Below are 26,509 nucleotides of genomic sequence, written 5' to 3' on the forward strand. Positions count from 1 at the left end.
CATTATTTACAAATCTGATAAAATATTTTTGTTAACAAAGTATAAAGGACGACCGAAGTCAGTTTTAATTGAAATAGTTTAGGATTATTAGATATTTACTTTTGTCTAGCCGAATGTTCCTTTACCTCCACGTGCCTTTAAAGTCCCATGGTGTTTTTATCTTTAAATTCAAGAAAAGATAAATTTCTTATTCAGTTAAACAATTTCTCCAATTTTACGCTATTAAAATGCAGACCTTAAAAAGGCCAACTAAAGAGAGAGGGGGAGGTATTCAAAGATACTGAATTTATCAAAACTGTCTGATCTGGTAATTTATAATTCAGAAATATAAAACATATTTTTTTTTTTGCAAACTATAAGTATACATTGAAGTGATGCACTGATGGAATATTATTATATTCACATAGTCTTGTATGCAGTTTATTTGTGCGACATACCATAAACCATAGAATTAAGGGCCTTTAATGATAAAACGAAATAAATTAATCGCACACGCCTTATAAGAAAAATGTTTCAACTCGATTTTAATAGCTTCTTTTATGTTCTTGCTATCAGAATATAAGGACAAATAAGAATATAAAGTCAGAATTTAAATTCAAAGATATCGCACGGTCATTTTTATTTGCAATAAATAACGGGGCCTCAATTAAAATCTTTTGACCTTTTGTTACTGCGGACACGTTAAGATTAATTTTTATAACTGCCCATATGATATTATTCAATCAATACAAAGAAAGTGAAATACATTGTGCTAACTTTAACTCTGGCAATTGTATAAAGCAATAAAATTTTGTTTAAACGTATGACTATCGTACAATGGTTATCTATCAATAAAATAATCTTTTGAAAACAAATTTTCAAAAAATGTCTAAAGAAGAGCTTAACAACGAGATCTCCGATAGTCAAACAGAAAACACGCCAGCCGATAGCGACTTGAATACGCAACAAAATGTGGAGCCCAATTTAATACAGGAAAGTAGTGACACTAATCAATTGCCGAATAAAACTGATCATAAAATAAATAGCGACTCATTGGATGAAAGTAGGGATTCTAATTTAATATCGGAGGATTTAAAGAATGTAAATAAACATGATGATAGTGGCTCTGTTAATGAAAAATCGACCTTAGATATTGAAAAGTCGGCCGATTCAAACAATATTGATGATAAAAGTCAGTCACAATGTCTTACGGAAGTAAGCAGCAGAAACGAATCTGACAGCACAAATTTGGCTGAAAACGCGGTATTAGCTGCAGAATCCAATAAAAGTGGTGGTGAAAATATAGAAAGCTCTCGTGAATCATTGCCAAAATCTGTCTTGCACTCGGAAGCGGACATTAAGGAAAGTCAGGACAATAAGGATTCTAAAAGTGTTACATCAGGAGCAGTTGCTGATGATAAAACTGATGTTGAGGGGGAAATTGGCAAAGCTGACAATAAATCAACTGGCCTTTGTACTGATAGTGGACCTCATTTTTCAAAACCTGATTCATCAGATATTTTAAAGGATAAAGAGGAAAAGGAAAAGGACACTGGAGACGAACCTGAGGTAAACGAAACTTTAGAAAATAACGCGGATGAGAAACAAAATATAACAGAAACAAATCTTCCGGAGGATCTTGTGAAAGAGCGAGAAGCTGATACAGAAGCTTTAAGTAGGGCGTCCGATGAAAATAAAGGTGATACTCAAGTTGACAAAACAGACACAGAAGCGTATGAGGACGACTTTGAAGAATTAACTGAAGACGATAAGAACAAAGTAAATACGGACTTAGATCATACTGATGTAGATAATCAAGAAAATGAAAGCAAATGTAAAGGTGAGAGTAGTGAAAATATAAAGACATCCATAAATGATACAGGTAATTTAGATGACACTGAGACTAATAGTAAAGAACATGAACGTACATCTAATGCAGGTGAGAGTAGCGAGAACTTAAATATAAACGAAAACGGTTCAAAAGAAACAACCGAAGATCAGAAAAATGCTACAGTTGAAACAAATGTAGGTGAAAACAAAACATCTGATGACTCTGATATTAATATTAAAACAAAAACTGACAAGGAAAGTGTGGACAGTAACAGTAGTAAGAGTGTCAACAAAGAACGCGAAGAAAAGGAATTAACTGAGATTGTCATAGACGAAGACGGTATTCCAAAAGTAGCAATAACAACAGTTCCTGACAGACCGCCATCATCACAAGCTGGTGATTCAGAAGATAAATCGGATCCTTTTGAAGATTTCGATTTCGACACAGCCGGTCAAGACAGAAATAAACCAGAATCAAAGGAATCTGAAGAGGCAAGCCGGGCCAAGGAAGAGCAAAAGTCTGAAAAACAAGAAGAAGAAGACAGAATGTCTGACAAAGTCGAGATGGAGAATGCGGGAAAGGATGACACCGGCGATTCTGTCATAAACGAGAAGGACAATGAAAGTGGAAAAGGTGATGTAAGCGAAGCTCAAACTGGAGAACAAGATGCTATAGAAACAGAAGAACCCGGAACTAAAGACGAAAGTAACAAAGAAAATGAACAAATAGCAGATACTAAAGTAGATAAAACGGAAAGTCAGTCTGATGAGCCCGCCCCGCAAAATAAAGATGGTGGCACAGTTACTGAGAAAGTCACCGAAAATGACAATTCCAAGAACAGTACCCCTATTCCAAAAGCAGAAGAAAGATCAAAATCGCCAGAGCCTGTCCCAGTACCAAAACAAGAAAGTCCTTTAGAACAAATGCTGAAGAGAAATGTGAAAATAGACGGCACGGTAGATTCTGTGACGGAACTGGAGACAAACGTGACAACACTGTTAAATAGCATGAAAGATGTAATGAAATATTACTCAGATTTGTTAAAATTGCAAGCGTTGAAAGATTTTACTAACGATTTAGGAAAGTTTAGAGGTGATTTCACGTCCATTAATGAGGCTTTCAAAAGATGCAATTCTATGTCAATGAATGTAAACCAGCACTTAAAGGAACTGCGTCATGTAACTGAGGATGTGAGGGCGCAGATTCATAGAAAATTTCAACAAGAAGATCTCAGTACCTGGGTGGATATATCTCCGGAGAAAGAGAAAGGTAAAATGCTACCTCATTTTCAATGGTGCACATTGTTGTAACAATGAAATATCTAAATATTTCTTAACAACACTGAAATAAATGTAACAATGCAATATTGCAAGGGCAATGCTATATTTTAAAATCTTTAAACAACATTAAAGTTATTGTAACAGTGCAGCCCGCCTGCTTAGTTCAATAGGGAAAGCGTATTTATGGATCGCGGGGCCATAAGTTCAATCCCCGGGCGAGGCGTATGCTCTCCGTGACGACTTGATCATAGACACTATATCAGGAGTAATTTTATCCTCCACCTCTGAATCATGTATAGAAGTTGGCAGTTGATTGTGGAGAACAGGTTAGTACTGGTACAGAATCCAGGAACACTGTTTATGTTAACTTCCCACTGTTACATGACTGAATTACTGCCGGAACTCGGCGCTAAACCCAAAACATACAACTAAGTAAGACAATACAAGAAAACAAATTCTTAACAAGACGTATAAGCAAATGCTTCGATGCCAAAATAGATTACTAATTATTTAGGAAAATATGGCAGTTAAGCAATATGATATAAACACGTTTAATATTTATAACTGATATGGTTGAACATAATATGGTTGAACATATATTTCGCTTCTAAAATGATCTGTTCGGATATGAAATGTAAAGTGATGCGGCTTTATTTTTTTTTATTTTTTTTTTTTGGCGAGACTTTGAATTACACGTGACGAAATTTGCTAATTTTTAGACGTATTTTACGCACATGTATGATTTTGACAATATCCATATTTCATGACTTCTATTTTGGCAGATATTATATACGTTGAATCGATTTATCTTATTATATTTTCTTTACATGAAAAGATTAAATCTGATTAATAAGATATATGAGCCGTGCCATGAGAAAACCAACATAGTGGGTATCTGCATCCGCGCAGTCTGGTCAGGATCCATGCTATTCGCTTTTAAAGCCTACTGCAATTAGAGAAACCGTTAGCGAACCGCATGGATCCTGACCAGACTGCGCGGATGTTGGTTTTCCCATGGCACGGCTCATATATAACCAGGCAGAGAGAGAGAAATAAAGATCTGCATGAACTCTGCTTTCTCTTCTGCACCTTTTTTTTTATTGCTTTTGATGAATATAAAGAAATAAGATCATACAATTATTACGGTATTTTACAATGCCTGAAATCGCTCTTTTCAGCAATTATCAAATAATAACGCGCAATTTTAAAGTCAATACAGACAATCGATGTTCTTTTAATCGTAATCTTTATTTCTATACTGAATAGATAGTTTATCTGTTTAGTGTCATACAGCCTTGTCAGTATATATGATTTGTCATTTTAAAACAGATTAACAGCACTTGTATCAGGGGAAATAACAACTGCTTATTTTGCTAATGCTTTAACCAGTATGTCTATCACTAAAATTCGTTTAAACAGTCTCGCCTCTAAAACAAAGTTGAGACTATATGCTTTCTTCCTAAGTCAGACTGTCATTAATGCAGCTTTTACTCTTTATTAAATTTAAAACGTTTACTTCCACTGGCTGTCCACTGTTATGTCGAGGTCTAATCGACCTTCAACTTTTAATGATGACTTTTACCACATTTCAAGTTATAAATATATAATCAAAAGATTAAATACATATCAAAAAGATACGCTGAGTAATGGGAATAACCTTCCTGGCTCTCATTTTTGAAACAAAACCCCGATTTGTGGTTCATTGTTTTTATGCCACCCAGGAGGCTTATAGTATTTGAAAAGTCCCACATTTTCTTCTATACTCAACTTCTGCAGCTACCATTCAATTGAAATGAAACTTGGTATATGACATCAACATGGTTTATATGCGTATATTGCCGGAACTTTCATGTCCGATTACTTTTTTGTTGAGTCATGGCCCATTTTTGACATTTGGAAATATTCACAACTACATCAGGATATTGTGTACTCAACTTCATCTACGGTTTCTATCCAAACGAAATGATAGTTACTTAATATACATCGTGTACATGAAGTAGAAATGTCCATAGTTTCGGGAATTTCTTTTCTGATTACTGTTTTTCTGAGTAATGGCTCTTTTTATGTTGGAATATTACATCTACATTAAATTGTTGTATACACAGTTTCGATCTAATTGAAATGAAACTTGGCATACGTCCTTAGCAGAATGTGGAGGTGTTCATATTTTCGGAACTTTAATGTCAGAATATATTTCTAGAGTTATGGTTTTGTTGTTGACTTTATTAATTATCATTTAAAGCACTTCCAGTGTGTTTGCATCATACAATGTTGACATAACTTTTGTTATTATCATATCTATAAATCTATTTAGAAAAAGAACGCCTTCAGGAGGAGTCAGTTGCAGCGGAGAGAGCTTCTATGGCCAAGGCTGCGGAAGCCCGCCATGCCGTAGCTATAGCAACTTCCGGTGTTGCCGAAGCAAACCAACTCATAGCAGAAATGGAAACACAGGCAGCTGAAGCGCAAGCTATTTCTCTGAAGGCAGAAGCGCAAGCGCGCACCGCGCTGATTGCCGCGGAGGAAGCTAAAGTTGCCGCGGAGGAGAGAAGACGAGCCGAGGAAGCGGCGAAAAAGCGAGCAGAGGAACGAGCGAGAATTAAAGCTGCAGAAGAAGAGAAAAAGAAAGCTTTAGAAGAAATGAAAATTCATCAAGAAGCTGCCGCAAAAGGAACTTCAGTTGAGGATGAACGCAAAACTTTTATGGAAGAGAAGAAAAGAAAAGAAGAAGAAAGGAAAAATCCGAAGAACTGGCCTCGATTGTCGTACGTTGTTTGAAACATTTCCGCTCTTTTAAAGATACTTACGTGTTACAAAATGAATGTTAAATGTGATAAACTTATATGATGTACCAACCTTTCTAGGCTGGTTGCAACATCGTAAATGGGCTTTGTTATTCCTTAATGGCGGATCGAATATTGTATTTCATCTCTCGAATATTGTATTTTATCTCTGTGACAGAAATGATAACATACTGATAAAGTAATATGCATATTCTTTGATTCATTCCTTAGTGGGTAACTGTGTATAATATTTCAGATTTTCAGATTTGATTTTTATTCTTATGTATCCTTTTAGATACAAAACTGAAGGCGTTGATTTTAATCCGGCAGTTGGCTGCATTATCCGGGCAATTGAAGGGAGCATGCGTAACACCGATGTCAAGTGTTCATATGTAGACCAATCAGAAGGCATTTTAACGCTCGGAAATACCGAGGAACTTGTCAGTAATATAATCCAAGTTAAACAGACAGAAGAGGACAGGGCTTTTACGGTAAGATTTTCTTTCTCTGTTTAAAGGAAAAACACTTTACTCTGTTGTCAACGTGAAAATGAGTTTGCTACAGTTTAAAAGCCTGTATACTGTATGAAATTTTAAAACGCATTCTTACAAGGAGTCAAATGTTTCTAGATATGAGCCGTGCCATGAGAAAACTAACATAGTGGGTTTGCTACCAGCATGGATCCAGACCAGCCTGCGCATCCACACAGTCTGTTCAGGATCCATCCTGTTCGCTTTCAAAGCCTATGGTAATCACAGAAACCGTTAGCGAACAGCATGGATCCGCGGATGCGCAGGCTGGTCTGGATCCGGATCCATGCTGGTCGCAAAGCCGCTATGTTGGTTTTCTCATAACGCGGCTCAGTTTTATATGTTACATAGAAAAGAATACCTTCACTCAGTTTTGAAGATGATCAAACAACAAAGTTACCTTCAGGAGAACCTAGATAATGTTTTCAGATATTTTTTTTCAGAATTTTCAGTGTGTAAATAAATGTTACAGTACTAAACTTGATGCATCTTTTTAAAAACATGAAACATACATGGGTGCGCTAAAATTCATGTGTATTTTCAGTTTGAAGAGCCCTTGTCCGTAGCCCTGCCAGTATGTATTAGTCGGATACCCACGGGAAAGGAAACTGTCGTTAAACAAATGATGTCGAATGGTGCATGGAGAGAGCTTCCGACGGCAGACGTTCAGTTTGAAGATTATAGAGTAATTGTTTTTTCTACATAGATGAGAAGATCTAGATTTGTCTTAATGGGGATTTATCTGGAATTCAATTCAAACACAGTCAAAGCATCATTCGAACCAGTTTCTTCCAAATATTTGAGGAGAGTCACACTTAATACAACAGTGTGTTTAATTCTATGTCTATACAACTAGTTGATTAAAATTTTGAATACAAGATGCGTCTTTTAGAAAACAAAGATGTATAATTCTCCTCAGACTGCATTTCTCTTTTATTTTACATTCTTTCGCCCGTTTCTATCTGCCTAAATACAAATTTTCCCTTTAGGAATTGAAGTTTGTTGAAGGGCGGTGCAGTAAATTTGGAACATTCGTCGTTGTATTGAGACCTAAGAAAGACACGCTGCAGTTTCAAAAGAAAGGATGCAAGCTTCTTTGTAGTTCGGATTCTAGAATTTCCTTCTCAAGCAGACCTGGAACATTCAAGCAAAATATCAACGCCATACTAGAGGTAAGGAAAATACTCGCACGGTTTCTGTTCGTTTTCTTAACATAAAAAGATCTATGTACATATAAACATTGTGGTGCATGTATTTATTTTAAAAGGATATTTCGATGGTCAATATTCTTTAATTCTTCTTATTAATAATAATATGCAAACATACAATATTTTGACCATATTCGAAATATTTTCAGAAGCAAATTGATATATTGCTGACATCCTTTTTAAGGTCATTGTCACGTAATGACAATCGACAATTTCCATATCATAAAATAAGGAACGGAAATACGGGTTGTCATTAAGGCTTATTTTCTTTAAAACTTTTATGCCTTATTTTTTATATGTAAGTGTACCTTACATCACCGGCGCTCAAAACTTTTACACAAATATATATGCATTATCCTATCCCACCCACTTAATATAACATAGTACTGGAATACCTTCGAGAAGATTTTACCTGCATATAATTTATATTTTAGCCTTGCCATGGGAAAACCAACATAGATGCTTTGCGACCAGCATGGATCCAGACCAGCCTGCGCATCCGCGCAGTCTGATCGGTATCCATGCTGTTCGCTTTCAAAGCCTATTGGAATTAGAGAAACTGTTAGCGAACAGCATGGATCCTGACCACACTGCGCGGATGCGCAGGCTGGTCTGGATCCATGCTGGTCGCAAAGCCACTAGTTGGTTTTCCTATGGCACGGCTCATTTATTGAATGAGCTGTAAACACATGCGGTTATATGCATACATTCATGCAAAATTATCAAAGAAAAACATTTACATCCTGTGCTGTCTTTTTTTTTTTCGAGAGAGACTTTGCTGATCAACCCATTTTCCAAATATGGTGATACTTGTCTTGCGATATATTTCTGCATTTAAATACTTTTAAAAATAATGTCTTTTATAAACAGGTCCAGACACTAGATTCCAATGCTGTCCATGACCTCAAAACGAGATTTTCTAAAGAGTGCGAGGATCTTCTTACTGCAAGCCCTTTTATCAAGTTCTCCATGCCTGTAAGGACGTTTGAGAAGCCTCTGACCCTGACCTTGCCGCTACCACAGACTCAGACCCGACAGAAAAGACCGGCGACCGGTATTACGCGAGAGACGAGGCCAACACAAGATCTTAGGCCGTCAACTGCACGGCCCTCGACTACAACTGAAGGTTAGTGCGTTTATTTGTAATCGCAGCAACATCTGGACCATGTCTTATCATTTCGAAAAGTTGATAACGAGTGTTCAGGTCTAAATTGTTTATTGACCAACATTGCTGAATTTGAAAAACACACAGCCTTAAATCTTTTTTTTCCGTGGGATGGCGGTGTTGGGGTGAGGTGTGGTGGAAAGCTGGGAGATGTCTTAACGTCTTCGGTAAGGGGAATTTCGAGCTAGCTATGTTACGATTTCGTTTGAATCCATTTTGGGTCGTATTTTAAAGATACATTTTTGGTACTTTTTTCAAAATCCAGAAAGGGTAGCGGGCAAACTGACCAAGTATGTTCGAATCACTGATTTTTCATTTAATCTATTATTTTCACAAAATAGAAACGTTCTCCTTTTTAGAGGATGCTACAGAGGAAATATTTTTCCTACACCGAGACGACAAGTCAGGTTGGACTGTTAACTCGAAAATGCATCTTGTGCAACCAAAGTCCAAGGATACAGTCACATTCGACATAACTCTTCCATATGAAAGGTACATTGCATCTCTTTGACCACGCATTAGACACAACTTTGAACACAAAACATATTTTTGAAGTTTTCTGATGAAGCTTGCGTCTTGTCAATTTATAAAACATTCCAAGGCATAGAAATCCACAGTATAAACTCAAAGTATCTATATGCGACCATTTATTGATACTGGCAGATTTCCACTGGCTTTGATGTCTTAACTTTTGTACTTATTTCTTTTTCAAAAGAAGATCAAGGAATATATTATAAGTTTGTTAGCCGGATTTAAACCCATGCTTAATGGTCGATTGTAACAACTTAATACAAAATTTTCTATGTGAGTTTTTGATGTTTTTTAAGGATGCTTCTTCTAAGAACTAAGGCTGGAAAGAGAGAAACAGCTGTTGAGAAAATGGCAACACTGCTAGAGAATATAACAACACAGAGAAACGTAAAGGTGATAGTCCGTCAACGTAATGATGACGTTGCTGACGTCATGGTCGCGTGTACAAGCTCTAATAGAGCCGAAAGGACGTTGAAATACATGGAAGATAATGCTTTCACGGAAGGTCCGAACCCTAGTCCCGACATTGTAATAAAAGAGGGTCAGCAGTTGTACATGAAGTTTAGGGGTAACATGGAGTGTATAAGCGAAAATCCGTCGCTTAGTTTTATCTACAACACAAATATTAGAGCCACAAGGGAATTTAAAATCAACGAAAGAGAAGAATTTGCACAAAAGTCACTTCCCTGCTATAGGGGATTTGTACAGGTACGTATTGAAACTAAATGGATTGTCAACAATAAATGACTTTCTGTAAATGCAATTCTGTTATAATTCTCGAGGCAAAATGTTAATGAATTAAATGCACAACCAATTTACTTGCATTTGGCATAGATATTAACAGCATATTCCAACTATTAAACGTCATACTTTGAGTGTACACTGGATTGTATTTGGTTTTATATCTATTAAGAACGACACTCAATTTATATCAAATAAAACGTAGCGGCGGCCTATTCGGTCAACTGTTGCTATTTTGCTAGTACTGGAGCGTCGAATATACATTAAACATAAATCAAAACGGCAAATTTTAAAAAAAACTTTAATATTTTAAAAGTGGTCTGAGCATTTCAGACAGAAAGTAATTATGCAATGAATGTCAGCACCATCCACAACTTTGACTGCGTCTGTATTTGTAAGTTGTGATTTTACCAAACATACTTTTTGAAAAACAAAAGAAAACAAGGAAAAGGCCATATCTACCACGCTGTTCATTTCCTTTTACAGATTTTCACGAAAGCTCTCGTACCGAAGCCTATACCCGAAGGTGCGCCGAAAAATGTGCAACCGGAAATGGTTGAAGCAGAAGTGCTTCTGACCGAACTTCTTGTTGAATTACCTAAGGTATGTTTTCAATGGTCTCTTTGTACGTCTAGTTTCAAACGGAAACTTTACTGTCAATACAGTTTGTGTCTTAGGAAGTTTAAACCTTGTAATTTTATATAAATCCGAGAGAATGGGGTATCGAAAATGTGCAAGGATTTCGTTCTAAAATTTTATTAAGAACATTGCAAAAGTTTACACAATTAAGCAGTTCATGTTTAATATATACTTGTAAAGACGTAATTATAACATTTAGTTTCACGTGTTGGAAGCGACTTAGTTATATAGCATAGTGTTTAGCAGACACTTGTGTTTTTTTTTATACATATGTATACTTGATGTTTGCGCCTCTCTGTTTACCGTTAAAATCGGCAAATAATGTTTTCAGATAGCCTTACGATTAATGACTTTAATTAATTTTAAATTGCAGCCGGAAGCTGAACCACCCAAACCTTTAGCTACGGCGCCACTGCAATTAAAGGAAGGTAAATACACACGGAGTACAAATTAAATATTGACTACAGACGGCCAGCTTTCCTTTTCATTTTATTTTACAAGCTTTGTATACCGCGAAATTTCATTCTTGACGCTTTAATACAAGCACAAATATTCGAGAAATATAGAGTATGACCTCTGAAAAAGACGTTTCCTCAGACCAAGCAAATTTCTAAAAAAAATGCAAATATTCCAACGAGATAAAAGACAAATTCTGTACACCTATTACTTTGTAATCTTTCAAGTTAAGTTTGAAGACGATGACTGTACTTTTTTAATGGAACATTTATATTCTACCAAACAGGTCCACTCACAAATGGTGTATTGAGGTATATAGCTGGTATGTTAGGTAAAGAATGGAAGGAGGTGGCTGCCCATTTAGGTCTAAAACCCATGCGGATACAGGCTATTCTGCGGAACCATGTTAACAAGGACACGGCTGAGACAAGGTTCGATATGCTAGTGACTTGGGCAAAACGAGTCCCGAAAGCTGTAGATAAGGTGCGTTCTATGATATATAAAGTATGTACTTGATATTTAGTATTTATGACTGTTATCTGGCCAAAACGTGTCCATAAGACTGCCAGTAAGGTGTGTTATTATGTAATTAACGCAAATTTGGCAGTTTCTCTTGCACTGAAATTAAGCATGATCGGAAAAAGTGTCCCTAGTTACCTGCCCTGACGGTCCGTCTACAGACTGAAAAAAAAATGAATATAAAAGCATGAGTTGGAATAACGCAGTGAATAATGTATTGAGCAACTAGGTCAAGTAGCTGATCGTGACCTAATTACGCTGTGCATTAATTTGTTGTTCTTCCGTCATATACAAACTGCGCAAACTCTTTCATTTTCTGTAAAATTTGTAGGCTTATACATGTTTCATAAAGAAATCAAGTTGTACAAACACTAAAGAAAGGTATCCATTTACTAGGTACAGATTTTGTGTAATGCTCTAACTGCATGTGGACGAGGGGACGTTGCTGAGGAGGTGCGTCATAAGGGCCAGCAGTACAAGCAACAAAGGTTCATGAGTGCTAGAGGTCAGTTATGTCATTTATTTTATGATTAGCTGAATATATTACAGGAATATCTTGAGTTGATTAAAAATTCCTTTTTGAAAAAGTGTTGAAAATACTGTTCTGTTCTATTCTATACTGTTGTTATTCGTATTAAGGTAGCAGTATACAAGTAAATGTATGGAGTCTTGTATGTATACATGTACATTGCTTAATTGTAATGGGCACATTTTAATGAAGAGTTTTCATTAGAAATATGATGGAATATTTACTCGAAACTTTAATCTGTAAATACCCTGCTTTACCTGGTCACTTTTTAATTATTTTTCCAAATATAAATGATGAATACGCATTTCAAAGACAATAGACAATTTATAGTCCGAGTTAGTGTCATCCCCTTTTCTATAACATGTTATTTATCAATCGTGTTTATATTAAACACGTACAAAGTTTACCGAGTGGTAGATGTTTTATCAATATTTTACATCTAGCTGGCTTACGGAAGGCCAGTGGATTTACCCAGATGCACAAAGGGGCACATGGAGTCTTCCTACACCAAAAGCTGGAAAAGTTACCATATGACATAACTGTAAATAACCTCTGTTTGATTCTATGCCCAAAACAAAACAAACTTCAATAAACTTGTTCCAGGCTTAAGACTTTTATTATTATGATAATATTCATGTAAAAAATTTATCATTTAGTGTCGCATCTCCGCCAAGCCTTCGTGAAGGTTGCAAAAACAACAGCAGTATTCAACCACTGGAAGAACTTTGCGAAAAACCTTGGTGTTTCTGAAGACGAAATCAAACGCATTGACGAATCAGGTGGTTCTGGACAAGAGAAATGTTACAACAGTCTGGAGACATGGAAAGACGTTGCGGGAGAAGAAGCCACGGTCACGTCTTTAGCGACGTATCTTAAAACAGCTAAACAAGAACGATTGTCTCGTGAGTATATCCGATACGTTTTGTTCTGTTTATGTTCGGCATACATATTTGGTTTATACTTTTTGGAATTGAAACTTGAAGGACCTGCAAGTTATGTTTGGCCTTTGCTTTGGTGATTTCTGTTGTTCTAAATATGGCCAGTAGCATGTAAATCTAGAGATCCAAACCTTATATGAAAATGTTTAAAAAAAGTTACAGAAAGAATGGACAATTTTAGCTTTGTTCGTGTAAATTGATTTCACCGTATACATATAAACTCTTATCAAATTTTCAATTTTTTTTTTGCAGGTGATCTAGAGACAATGGTTGCATCGTAAACGTTTGTTATATACTGGTGTATGTGTCACGTGGAGGCAAAGTTCACCTGCGAACAAACCTTGTGATAGAAACTGAAGCTTACACATAATAAAAAACACGTTTATTCAGTGTAAAGCACACCAACATTTCATTTTGCATTATATTAGCTTTAAAAGCTAAACAGACTTACGACATACAATTTTACTTGTGGCGAAAACTGCATATTCTGATTCTAGTGTTACATGCTTAGTCGCGAACCTAAGTTAAACACACAAAGGTACGGAATTTTCAAAGACTAACGAAACCTTGACTTCGCAGAGGAGAGGGACAAGTGGTTCGCAGTATGAAAGGGATTGACGAACATGCTAAAGGATGTCGTCTTACATATAAAAAATATATTCATCTGTTACTGTCATCAAAGCAATGCTGTGATAATCTTGCGTACTTGCGTTTGTGTCTGTTGTGCTGTAATGTTTTATATTTTGTCGCAAACTGATGTCCAAACTCTTGTTGATTTTTAAATTACTTGCAGTCAGAAGCATGATTTTGCGGCAGTTTTCTCTATGATACGTTTATACATGTCACTGTGTTTGTATTTAGTAGAATACGTTTTTCGTTGCATTTTTAACTCCTCACTAGCAGATCTAAAGTCTTTTTAACTGCTAAGATAATAGTACTAACTTCAAAATTCAGTCAGATAGTATTGTCATATTGGTCTATAATGAACGCTTAATAAAAAAAAGTAAAATCAGTCGAGCGCAAAATATGCCAAGAAATATTTGTCTGTTTGAAACTAAAAACAAACCAATTGTCTACCAATATTATCTCTTAATTCACGGCATATAATGAAGTTATTATAACACTGTCTGTTTGTCAGACCAATACAGTGTTCAACGAAGGCGAGTGCTTTGATTTTGATTGTTACTTGTGTTTAAACTCTGTTGTTGCTCTTATGCATGCTTACAATAAATAGATAGCAATATTTGAACTTTCTTGTTTTACATCTCTTTCCTACTGCAAAGTGAAATTGAGCATTTGACATATTATTAAATACAATCTGGTTTGCTTTTTCTCGCCACTGCGAGACCGCTTATCAAACTATTTTCACATAGCTAGAGGGCAATTGTGGTTCTAGATCGCTCACCTGAATTTTTCCAACAATTGGGACAGAGGGTCCTCTAAGAAACATTTTTGTCAAGTTTCTTTGAAAACTGGCCTTCAGATTCAGAGGAGACAATTTTCAATATAATGAAAAAGTTCCCCCAGCAGGCATGTTTAATGATCACAATGGCGCAGCCCTCGTGATATAATTCCTTCACATCTGAGCTCCAGACAATGATTTTATTCAACAACAACTCACTGCACGGGATGAATTATTATCATATATTATCACATGTTTCCGCATATAAATCGTCAGTCCATAGTACTGTATGCAAAAATTGAATGGTCTTCCGGTAAGCAATCAAACATATTGCCTGAGGACATAGGGACTGGAGGTCAGTAGTTTTGACTATTGACCGACAAGTCATTAAATAAATGTATAATTGAATGTAATATATAATCAATTTTCAGACTTTTCTCTTTAAATTGTCGACATATTAGCCCAGTCACTATGTTTTGAATAAAGTTTGGTCATATAGCTCAGACTATGAACCTAACCCGCCCGCTTAGTTCAGTAGGGAGAGCGTTGGTCTACGGATCGCGGGGTCGCGAGTTCGATCCTCGGGCAGGGCGTATGTTCTCCGTGACGATTTGATAAAAGACATTGTGTCTGAAATCATTCGTCCTCCACCTCTGATAATTCATGTGGGGAAGTTGGCAGTTACTTGCGGAGAACAGGTTTGTACTGGTACAGAATCCAGGAACACTGGCCGCAGTTACATGACTGAAATGCTGTTGAAAACGGCGTTAAACCCAAACAAACAAAACAAACAGACTATGAACCAGCCGTTTATATAAGGAGTCATGCAATGAATAATATGTACTATTTTCTGTCCATATCTCATCACATTTTGCTGAACTAAGGTCAAAACTTTAGAATAAAAAGTTTGAGATCAGCTGTCATGTAATTGAATCTTTATTGAATTGCTTGCCGGTCGATGGTGGAAATATTGGCACTGACATTCTTGCTGGCTTTCTTTTTCATGTGAACATGGTGAGCTTTTTAATGTATTCACTTTGATTACTCTCTTTACTTATATATCACCGACCCCGTCGAATAGAGGCTACACTGGAAACACTTGGCTCACCAATCTTGTTAATTTTTCATGAAATTGTGTTATTTTACAAACGTTTCATTTATATATGTCACTTGTTATTTGTACATGATTTATACAAGAACAATAATGACCTTGTAGTTGCCAATCACTAGCTAGAGGAAGTATGAGCCTTCGTTACCAAATGGTTAAGGCCGCAGACTTTGCATTACATGCATCTCGCCGCTGAAGGTTCGAAACCTCGCTTGGGGTATAGCATTCTTACTACGAGGAAGCCATCCAGGTAGTTTACGGAATGTCGGTGGTTTTACCAAGGTGCCCGCACATACCTGTAACAACGCCAGGGAACATCTGGTGGTGCTCCTCAACCATCAATCAAGGAAACGTTGCCATATGACTTTAGGTTCCTCCGTGCAATTCTAAACACGACAGGAAAAACAAGAAAACACGGACTATTAACTGTCAAATTTTATAGGAGAATTGCAAGTAGTCAAAAGACGAACCTTTTTTGGAGAGTAAAAAAGGCCATGTCTTAAGAAACAAGTGTGGACGTTCCGCCTATTTTAAGTTTGAAGCAAATCTAGTCTTATCTGCAGATTAAGACACCATAAATTTATATGAAATTCTCAGAAAAAGGGACCTAAGTCATGATGTACTTGTTCCACAGAAACTGTTATGGATCCCGTCATATGTAGTGTGGCTGATGATGGGGTACATTTATTTTACAGTTAAAGTAAATACAGCAATTCCTTGAATAAAATCTAATCAGAAAATCCAAAATGCTCTTAAATTTTTGCAAATTATTTTAAACGCCTAGTTGTCGGATGAGTAGATAAGATTTATTGTGAAAATAAATTCATTTGAATATATAACTAACAACATAATTGACTTTTCGAGACTTCTTTAATTATTGTATAGCTAGTATAACAGAAAACCGGAAAATGTCACCCATCTGTGCGTGTCAGTACTGAACACTATACTCTCAGCGTATGTGTTCTGGATCCATACAGAAACGCCTTGGTTCAGATGTAGAATGACTGTACCGCCACCTTGGACATCTTTATCTTGGCTGAAGTCATTTGGCCTTGCTATACCAGATGCTCTTAGGGAATCATCTGCCATCAAATTAAACTCAACACTGGAGTCAGACGAGCTAACATAGAAGATGAAAACATACGTCCCTGTCACTGGTACGGTGAAAACTCCGGTGTGCGTGTTGTAACCGTTTCCGTTGTTTGTGATAACTCTGTCGAACTTGACAACTTGCTTCTCTCCTAAATGGTTTAACAAGTGGGACAAGTACACCGAGAATGACACAGCGATGCTGGGTGAGCTTTTGGTAGAAGGAACTGAAGTTAATTTTGAATATATTTAAGACAAATAAACAAATGAGCTTAAGCGGATTCATGAATAATATTCTAAACTCTAAAATGATAAATGCACATAGCGTGCCTGGTGTTAACCGTTTGATTGAAGACTTCTTTCTTTGTTTAGGAGTTGAACTTTGAACAACGTAATTATATGATTATTCACGTATGAAATTGTACATAGAGCTGGCCCTCTTGTTACTAAGTTATAACTTTTCTGACTCCACAAAGGAATATCCTTGTTTATCTCTGCCAAATACTGACAATTTTAAAAAAAAGATTGGACACATTGTTCAATTAAGTGAAACATAACAACGATAGGAGCTGGGGGCTTATTTCCCAGCTTTAACGGTTACAGTAAAGTTTTCCTCAAATCAAATGTCACCTAATCTGTAAACAGCTAATGACTGCTCTACACTTTGAATTATTGATTAACGCAGTTCTGATTATAAAATACTTATTTTTCATCTTCGTTTATTTGCAAAGGAACAGTTGACAAAATTTTCTATGGAATGTCAGAGCTGTTTTATGCATGATGAATACGAGGTCTCTTCTTCATTTAGAGTACCCTGTTATGTCTTGTTAATTATTGTGTTATCATATTGACCTGCAATTCTATCATGTTTAACGTATGTGCTATTTTGCTAGAGTGATTTATTATTTTGCTAAACGACCAGCCTATTTTGTCAAAGCAACATGGTATCATAATAGCATGTTACTTTGAGAAAATGGGATGGTCGATTAACAAATGGTACGTCACTCTAACCACAAACCAAATTACATTGATATATATCATCTTTGTTTCGTGCCACAGTTGACTGGTGTATACTAGTAAACATTGCCCTATTATTTTAGTATATTGTACTGCTGAAGATCAGTTTGGTTGTTTGGTAGACCCTATTTGATCTTTACTGACAAGGCGAGCCATTTTCAAATCCTACTGGATTAACAAGTAGCCAACTAACTGTTAAAGCACTATATAAATAATCAAGTGTGTTAAATTTGCGAGAAGTTAGACATTGGACATTGGAATAGAGAACGACATTGGAGATACAAAGCGTGAAGTTGGCGAGAAGTTAAACATCCGACGTTAGACATTCGAAAAAAGATCGGCATTGGACGTTCAAACCCAGAACGACTTTGGACATTAAAACCCAGAATGACATTTGACATTCGAAACAAGAACGACATTTGACATACGCAACAAGAACGATGATTGGACATTCAAACCCAGAACGACATTGGGCATTCGAAATTATAACGACTTGCACATTCAAACAGGACGACATTGGACATTCAAACCCAGAACGATATTGGACGTTGGGTCACTTTTCATTACTTGATCAGGAATGACTGTTGCAGCTTTTTTGTGAAATTTTCGATATAATACTACGAAGAAAAGTTTGTAAATGACAAAGTGGTCGAATTTATCATCAGTCAACATTCATACAGTCCCTATAAGCTATATTTTGATACCGACCATTGATTATATTTTGCAGAAATAAAAAAGTTACTGGTAGAAAACCGCATTTTACGTTCGGGTTTATCATCAGTACCATTATGTTGGCAATTCATGTACTTCATGTAAAGTGACTGTTCTATTCACTTTAATCTCTATTCAGATAACGAACATGGGTCGGTCGAAAAATAGTGCTGTCTGGTAGATCAACAGAACCGGTGTATAGTTTAAAAATTAGAAAACTCATGGCATTGTAAGGCATTTGAACGAAAATTAAAGAAGTGAGGCGTCTTATAAACTGAAATATGGTTGTTAAAGACAGACAGAAGGATGTATGCATATTTTAGAAATACAAAATATCTCCGCAAAAGACATATATGCTAGTTCCACTTGTTCGAAAAACGAAGAAGATGCTACACACCACCGCAAATACAAATCCAGATGATAAAAGCATAATTTGCGAAAACAAATAAATATGTATACAAAACTCACGAAAAACAAAAAAAAAAGCGCGAGTAAACTGATTCAGTCTCGTTTCTTAAAATTAAACGCAAAGACACACTTGACTGCCATTTAAATGATAATGATTTAATGTAGATGAATCTTACAGAAATGCTATGGATACTTTCACGACTTTCTTGTTGTAATGTTCAAAAACAAGCCGTATCAAGCTAGATTGGTTGGTTGTCAGCAGCGAATGACCATATATATACGAAAACAATATTCAGGGCACTGTTGACTACATACCAACTATGCATGACCCAATAACTAGTTCTACTGAACAATAGGGTTTTAAGAATCCACAATAAGACTCTCAAGAAACAGGGCAAGACTTGCTTCTTTGATCTTGCAGTGACAAAAACTGCATTTACTTTAACATGACGATAACCTTTACATTACACTAACGGGATTATTCTGATGAGTGTTGTTCACACCACAGGTTGAAGCAACGTATCTGCGAAATAATATGTGTCCATGAGCCATATATACACTTAAATTTATTACAATGATAATGTTTTCTGAGAAAAAAATGCCAAAAAGTCATTCTGAACTTTAGCCCGTATTAGAAAGGTGATCATGAGCATTTTGACATGTATATTGCTTCCAGGTCCATATTTTTTTTAAAAATATTTCTTTATCATAAGATTTTTATGAAAGATTATTCATTTGCCAAAAATACGGCCAATCATTGATAAAGAAAAAAAAATGAACCTGGAAGCAATGCTAAGGGAAAATGCTCATGATCACCTAGCTAATGGTTCATTGTCAAAGGCGCAAAACATTTTCAAAATGACTTTTTGGCATTTTTTTCTCAGAAAACATTATCATTGTAATAAAGTTATATATGTAAAAGTGTATATGGTTCATGGACCCATACTGTATCCTAGCTATGTTACTTCCACCTATGGTTCACAATATTGACTCTAATTTTAGTTCTGTCGGGAAAGTTATGAGAAGGCCTGGTTTCTAAGATACAGTAATTGAATCAGGAGTCTGTGCAGGAGGTTCAATAGAGTAGTTAACGACGGGAAAGTATTGCAACAGATTATTGAAGGCACACAAGCTTGTTTTAGAAGCTTTAAAAAGATTATTTTTGAAATCATTTATGTGTAAGAGAATAACCGTGATGATTTAGAACTGGCAAAAGTGTTCTTACTAATTCAGTATATATATATCGAACTTAAACACAATGATTCAGTCAGACAGTTCTATAGTAGATAAGAATCGCTCAAGGAAATGGAACATTATATTACGGGAAAACAGCACACTATTGACAGACTTTGGCTTATACTCCGATATCTCGAGGCAACAAAACAGATGGCCTACATTTGCATGCATTGTATCTCCAAGATCTGAATCCCTAGATATCTAGAAATAGAAAGTGGCAGATGGAGAAACCTGTAAGCGTCCCTTTGGATCAAAGAAAATGTTTATTTTGTAATGTTTTGGAGGATGAATACCATTTTATTATTGAGTGCTCTCTATATACAGATTTAAGGCATCAGTATATTAAAAGATACTTTTGGTTTCATCCTAACTATATCAAATTTATGGAACTAATTAAAACTGAAAATGTTAATGATTTAAGAAGACTTTCAGCTTATGTTTACAAGGCGTTTGAAAAACGAAACTTGATTTTTAATTCAATGTAGCAGTCAGTAATATATGTTAAAAAGTCTCTATTATGATGTAACACTTGATATTTGTCATAATGTTAAATAATGCTCTCACAGTCTCTCCCTCTCTCAAAGATATAACATGCATTTGGTATGAAGTGTTCATCTTTTGATATATCTATTGTCATCTTGCTAACACATCTTGTATAGTTGCATTGTTATTTCTTCTGTGATTATGTTATATTGATGCATGTACATGGGCCAGAATTGGCTTAATACATAATAAAGTTAACATATATATATCCAGTACTGATACCTTAGTGTGTGTGTGTGTGTGTGTGTGTGTGTGTGTGTGTGTGTGTGTGTGTGTACGTGCGTGCGTGCGTGCGTGCGTGCGTGCGTGTGGAGGGGGAATCCAGTACTGATACCTTAGACCTGTAGGGTGTATATTTGTGTGTGTGTGCGTGTGCGTGTGTGTGTGTGTGTGTGTGGAGGGGGAGACAATGATATCCCGGGAAATTGATAAATCGTATAGATGAGTCAGTTAGTCGAAAGTAAAAGTTACTTAGCCGTACGTACGAGTTAGTAACGCGTATGAATTAGTAAGTCACACCTATGAGTTACTCTACATCTCTATACTGGTACCATGACGCTTCCACAGTGGACCAGTGATTACGTGAAAAGAGACGGAAACAACACAAATCTTTAAACAACGGTTGCCTAACTCGGACCTTTTTGGATTGAAACAGCGTCCCCGACTATCTATCAAGAAGGGACGGACTATTTTGTTTTTTATGTATTTACCTTCCACATTAGAATTGTATTTGGAATAATTTAAGGCAAAATTTTAGCTCTATAACCGTAGACACAGGCTAGTACTTTTTTCGAGCTATAATCTATCAATTTTACCTCTTCTAATTTCTCTGTTCGGAAAATGTATTTTCGTCATCTGGTCCGGGTGTCCTTTCCTTGCGGCCTCTTCCGATTCATCGGCCGAACTGGATTTACTTTCCATGGTGTTAGAATAATTTGAAACGCTGCCATCAAATTTACAAATCATGTTACAGTTTTCTCCGAAAGATTTCAGTTTCGTTTTCAGTTTAGCATTTCTTTCGCTCGCATCAAGCTCTAGTCTAGATATTTTCTGAGACTGTTGTAGGACAATTCTTTCCAGTTTGAACACCGCTGCGCTTTGACGGGCCAAAGCTTTATCCCTAATTTTCACTTCTTTCTCAAGATTATACATTTTTTGTTCCTGAATTTTCATTAATTCCAGCACATTTCTTATATCATCCTTTGTTGCTAACTGCACATCACCCTTATTTACATCATTTGTCTTTTTACTAGGAACAGCCTCCACGCCTGAATAGGTTAGCGAATGTAAGCACATAATTAGTACAATGCTTTTCAACATCGCCATCGTACGTTGCTGTTAACTTTGCTACCTCGTCTGAAAAGAGCAGTAATTTTGTGACAGATGTTTTACAAGGCCACGTTATCGCTCATGCTATTGGTCTGTTTTAGACTATGACAATTGATACTGTCATGTATTAAGTTCGAAAAGAAAGTGAAATTCGGCTAGGGCCGACAGTTGAAATTAGATAACCTAGAAGTTAAAGAGCGTACTGTCAAAAGATATGGCTCCAGGATGTGCCTACATGTTCTAAATCCAGTACAATGAAATCAGTCTACTATCCTAAGGTGACTATCTCTTAAACCAGCTCAAAAACTGTGCTGAGTGTTCAATGGTAAACCATTTAGCTACGAAAGCATGAAGGGGACATCTGATTTTTTTAAAATTTTAATTCATATCGTGGCCACGAGATATAACTAAGAAAAAAAAACCGAAAAACAAAACATGTTATCTCGTGGCCACGGGATATAACTAAGAAAAAAACAACAAAAAGCAATTTCTTAATTCGTGGTCACGAAATATGACTAAGAAAAAAAAACAAAAAACATTTTTTGCTCATTCGTGGCCAAGAAATATAACTAAGAAGAAGAAGGGAAAGAAAAAAAAAACAAACAATTTTTGCTAATTCGTGGCCACGAAATATAAGTAAGAAATATTATATTTCGTGGCGACGAATTAGAAAAAATCGTTTTTCGTTTCTTTTTCTTGCTTATATTTCGTGGCCACGAATTAGCACAACTCGTTTTTTTTGTTTTAGACAATGACAAATATCACAGTCACGCAGTTCAACGATTTCTATTATACTTCAAAATTAACCTAATTTGTCTTATTATCAAAGCGTTTGCGAAAGAATGTGAAGTTGGGCTAGTGCCGACAGTTGAAATTAGATAACCAAGAAGTTTATGAGCGTACAGTCAAGAGATATGGCTCCAGGACGTGCCTACATGTTCTAAATCCTGTACAATGAAATTAGTCTACTTTACTGAGGAGACTATCTTTTCAACCAGCAGAAAAGAAAATCTATGCTGAGTGTCCTCTGGTAAACCATATATCTGATTAGACCCTTAAGCCCCGTCTACATGCTGCAAGAAAATCTTGTAGGGCTCATCAATCACTAAATAATTTATCTCTTGTACAAGCAATTAGTGATTTGAAATATTTCTTGAACTTGGAAGACACATGAATTTTAAATGGAAGGAAATCATGACAGGTAAATAAAAAAGATGGCCGAACTGATACAAAGTGTTTATAAATATAAAATGTTTGGACATTAAAAAGATGAATCATTAGAATCTAGTGAAAACATTGATTGAGAAAAATTCTAGTAATAGTGATACATATCCAGTTGAAGAACAAAGCTACTTAAAAGATTTTATTTCAGGAATTATTATAAATCAGTCATATTTTGCCAAAGTTCTGAATGGGGTTATAGTACAATTGTGTTATGAATCTAAGATCTCAATACACATTTAATGAAAAAATTTAGACAAAATACCTTACTGGGCAGGTGCTCCTCATCAAAAGCCCTTTACCAGAGCATTTGACAGCATGACCTTACAAGAAAAATAGGAAGAGTTCTAAAGATCTTGTAGCCGAAAATTATTTGGAAGCTGCCACACAAAAAGACACTAATGGGGGATACAATATGCTTTCTACGCTATACAAGTTGCCGTGATTTATGTTTTGAGCAAGTTTTATTGAACAATGTAGACGAGGCTTTATATATATTATATGATTAGTGTGCCATTGATTTTCAAATTATTTTGATTATATCTAAAAGTAATTTCTATTATGGAATAAGAAAAATCTCGACAAATCTCTTGTTGGAATGCTTTAAACCAACAGCATACATTTAAAATATTGTTCCGCTAAACATCCTACAACCTAGAATATTACTTGACTGCATGGCGTTTTTGTTGCAGTCCCGTCAGGCTGTTGTCTTAACATAAAAGTATTCTACTCCTATCGTGCATATGCTTGGCCTGTTTCACTCTAATTAATTAGTTGTACTGATTCATTGATGTCTGGCTCATAAATGATATCATCTAAAACATTTCTGTATTAGTAAAGCTATATAGGCCCCGGCTGTCTATATGCCGGAAATTTCATTCTGGCTAAGTAGCTAAATAACTCTGATAGAACTTCAACTTTTGATGTTCGGTTTAAGTAAGTACATGTACTATTATCAATAGCATTCTAGAACCATAATGGCATAAATTCAATCTGTTTATTACGCTCAATTGTCTTCTTCCGCGGACAGTCGCACATACGAGGGAATAGCAGTTATTTTTCGGACAAAGATTGCAAGTGGAGATGATTCCCAGATGGTGGAAAATGCTAACGGGAAAATGTTATCGCCTGCTTTACTTTTTAGTTTTTACAAAGCTTTTGGCAAGGATCAACTTTAGGACAATTTTTCTCATTTGTACTGTTTATGCAATGTCTTTGAGTTAACACTTGAACATGAATATCTGAAAGTGTTCTTTGCAAAATGTGTAACGTTTCTTGCATTTCTTGCACGCACTTAAAACATCACGCATTTTAAATTACTCAAACCAACCTCTTTCCAAGACTTGGTACTAAGATATGAGGTTTGGAAACCTTTTTCAGAATGTCACACCAAAAATGAGCTCAGACCCTACCTATCAAATGCTGGAATTTCGTGACTGGTCTCCAAGCTTACCTTTATAACCCTTGAAAGAGGTTTCTGACCTCTAATGTGTTAGAAATGCACCAAAAATCTCATATTCAACCTGCGCTGGGATAAAATTTACAATCAGCGATAAACCTTTTTATGTCCCTGGGCATACAGATGTCCCTGGGCATACAGCTTTGAACTGTTAGATTGTCCGTCCGTTCGTCCGTACGAACCAGATTGCCTACAGACCACATTAATGACTCGATTTAGTTCATACTCACACTCAATTATCCTTGTGACAAGATAGTCTGTGGCGAATCGTAATCCTGTGATTTTTTTCCTATATTTGGAAAAGTTATGTTTTTATGAAAGCTTATGTGATACTTTTTAAGAATTCCATTGCTAACATTTTTTTTCGGCCATAACTGTGGCAACCATCTTGAATTTCAAAACGGCGGCTATACTTCAGTTAGTATAGTCTTATATATTCAATCTAGCCTTCAAATAAACCTGTTTTTCTAATTAATAAATAGAAATTTATATTTCTAAATAGTAATTGATGGATTGTATTTATCAGGTTTCTTTAAAGTTTTAATCAAGTATTGATTTTATATACATGAAAAACATGACTTTCAAATGAGTAGAAAATCATCTTTTTTATACATCTAATTTTTAAATGGTAAAATGTGGACATTCTTTAAAAGAAATAGTATATTTTTTCAAATACACACTTAAGACATTCATCTTAAACATAGTATCAATTATTTAAAGACATTGTATTTATAAATCGTGACTGAAAGAATGTAGAAAAAAAGTCCCAGCTGCAATGAATACCTACTACATGTATAGTGTAAGAAAACACAAATATGGATAATGGTGATGAAATTAGAGTTGTTACAGCCGCCATTTAGTAAAAGTATAACATTTGATATGTGTTCTATCGGGATCTAATGAGTTTAGTCTTATTTAATCCAATATCTTCAGACAACTGAGTATTAACAGTTGCTAAAAGAATTTCAAGTATTACAATCACCCACTGAATGAGTCCTTAACAAGGCCTTATTATAACATTTTTTGAAGAAAAAATGCATTTTTGAGCGCTATCTCTTAATTAAATACATGTAAACATTTGTTCAACAAAGCAAGCTTAATGGCTTGCCAACTGTAGATATGGCAATAACATTGTTAGACCTTAGTAAGCTTGTTGGGGAATTAATCTTCAAATCTACTTTCTATATTGTTTTTACGAGTTTGATTTAACTCTTTCTTGAAATGTCGACTATCTGATGAGATTAGAGTTGAATATACAAAAGAAAATGCCGCAGAACAAAACTTAAGTGCCTTCACTTCCTTGACCACTAGTGGTATCAAGAAATGGTAAGCAACCAAATCTAAAAGGTGTCTTTAGTATTGTATGAAATTCCTGAGATTAGGAAAAGTTTAACTACACATGCTGATATGTATAAATATTGTCATTTCTAGTTAAAAATGATCTGAATCTATCTGAGCATCACTGAGTTTTACGTTGGTACTTCACTTTTATTCTCCCAAATTCAACGCCATTGGTCCTCTTTTGTAATCATATTTCATTCATCTTGCTCCAGTTAATGTTGAACTTTTTCTACATATTTGGCATACAAATCGAATACCCAGTTATATGTAAATAATTTACTACATGTATTAAAAACTGGAAACCCTTAATGAAAGAAAAGCCAGGGAAATACCTTTCTACTAAATTTGTAAAACCTTATTTAAAAAAAAATCATAATTAACTCATTGAATAACACATCACATTGCCCAGAAATGTAAATGTTCTATTCAGTAATGTTTTATTTTTGACAATCTAACTGGTCATCTAGTTCAGTTAGCAAGGTACCTCCGTAGCCAAGTAATGAAGGATGTCTGTGT

General features: G+C 35.6%; 2 protein-coding genes across 2 annotated transcripts; one reads left to right on the top strand and one right to left on the bottom strand.

Moving 5' to 3' along the window:
• The first annotated feature begins 864 nt into the window (after positions 1 to 864).
• On the top strand, positions 865 to 14,374 carry LOC123557364 (titin homolog). Its single transcript, XM_045348801.2, has 14 exons — positions 865 to 3,079; positions 5,405 to 5,855; positions 6,169 to 6,364; positions 6,948 to 7,088; positions 7,393 to 7,575; positions 8,482 to 8,737; positions 9,136 to 9,268; positions 9,604 to 10,015; positions 10,535 to 10,651; positions 11,061 to 11,115; positions 11,430 to 11,626; positions 12,059 to 12,167; positions 12,848 to 13,093; positions 13,382 to 14,374. The coding sequence occupies exons 1-14, from the start codon at positions 865 to 867 to the stop codon at positions 13,408 to 13,410; spliced, it is 4,740 nt and encodes a 1,579-aa protein (XP_045204736.2). The 3' UTR covers positions 13,411 to 14,374.
• Positions 14,375 to 16,490: 2,116 nt separating this feature from the next.
• LOC123558704 (uncharacterized) lies at positions 16,491 to 22,085 on the bottom strand. The gene is made up of 2 exons (XM_045350581.2): positions 21,459 to 22,085; positions 16,491 to 16,955 (listed from the first exon to the last, which is right to left on the bottom strand). The coding sequence occupies exons 1-2, from the start codon at positions 21,967 to 21,969 to the stop codon at positions 16,525 to 16,527; spliced, it is 942 nt and encodes a 313-aa protein (XP_045206516.2). The 5' UTR covers positions 21,970 to 22,085; the 3' UTR covers positions 16,491 to 16,524.
• Positions 22,086 to 26,509: the final 4,424 nt, after the last annotated feature.

Source organism: Mercenaria mercenaria, chromosome 4 (assembly GCF_021730395.1).
Source record: "Mercenaria mercenaria strain notata chromosome 4, MADL_Memer_1, whole genome shotgun sequence".
In the NCBI taxonomy this organism is placed as follows: Eukaryota; Metazoa; Mollusca; class Bivalvia; order Venerida; family Veneridae; genus Mercenaria; species Mercenaria mercenaria.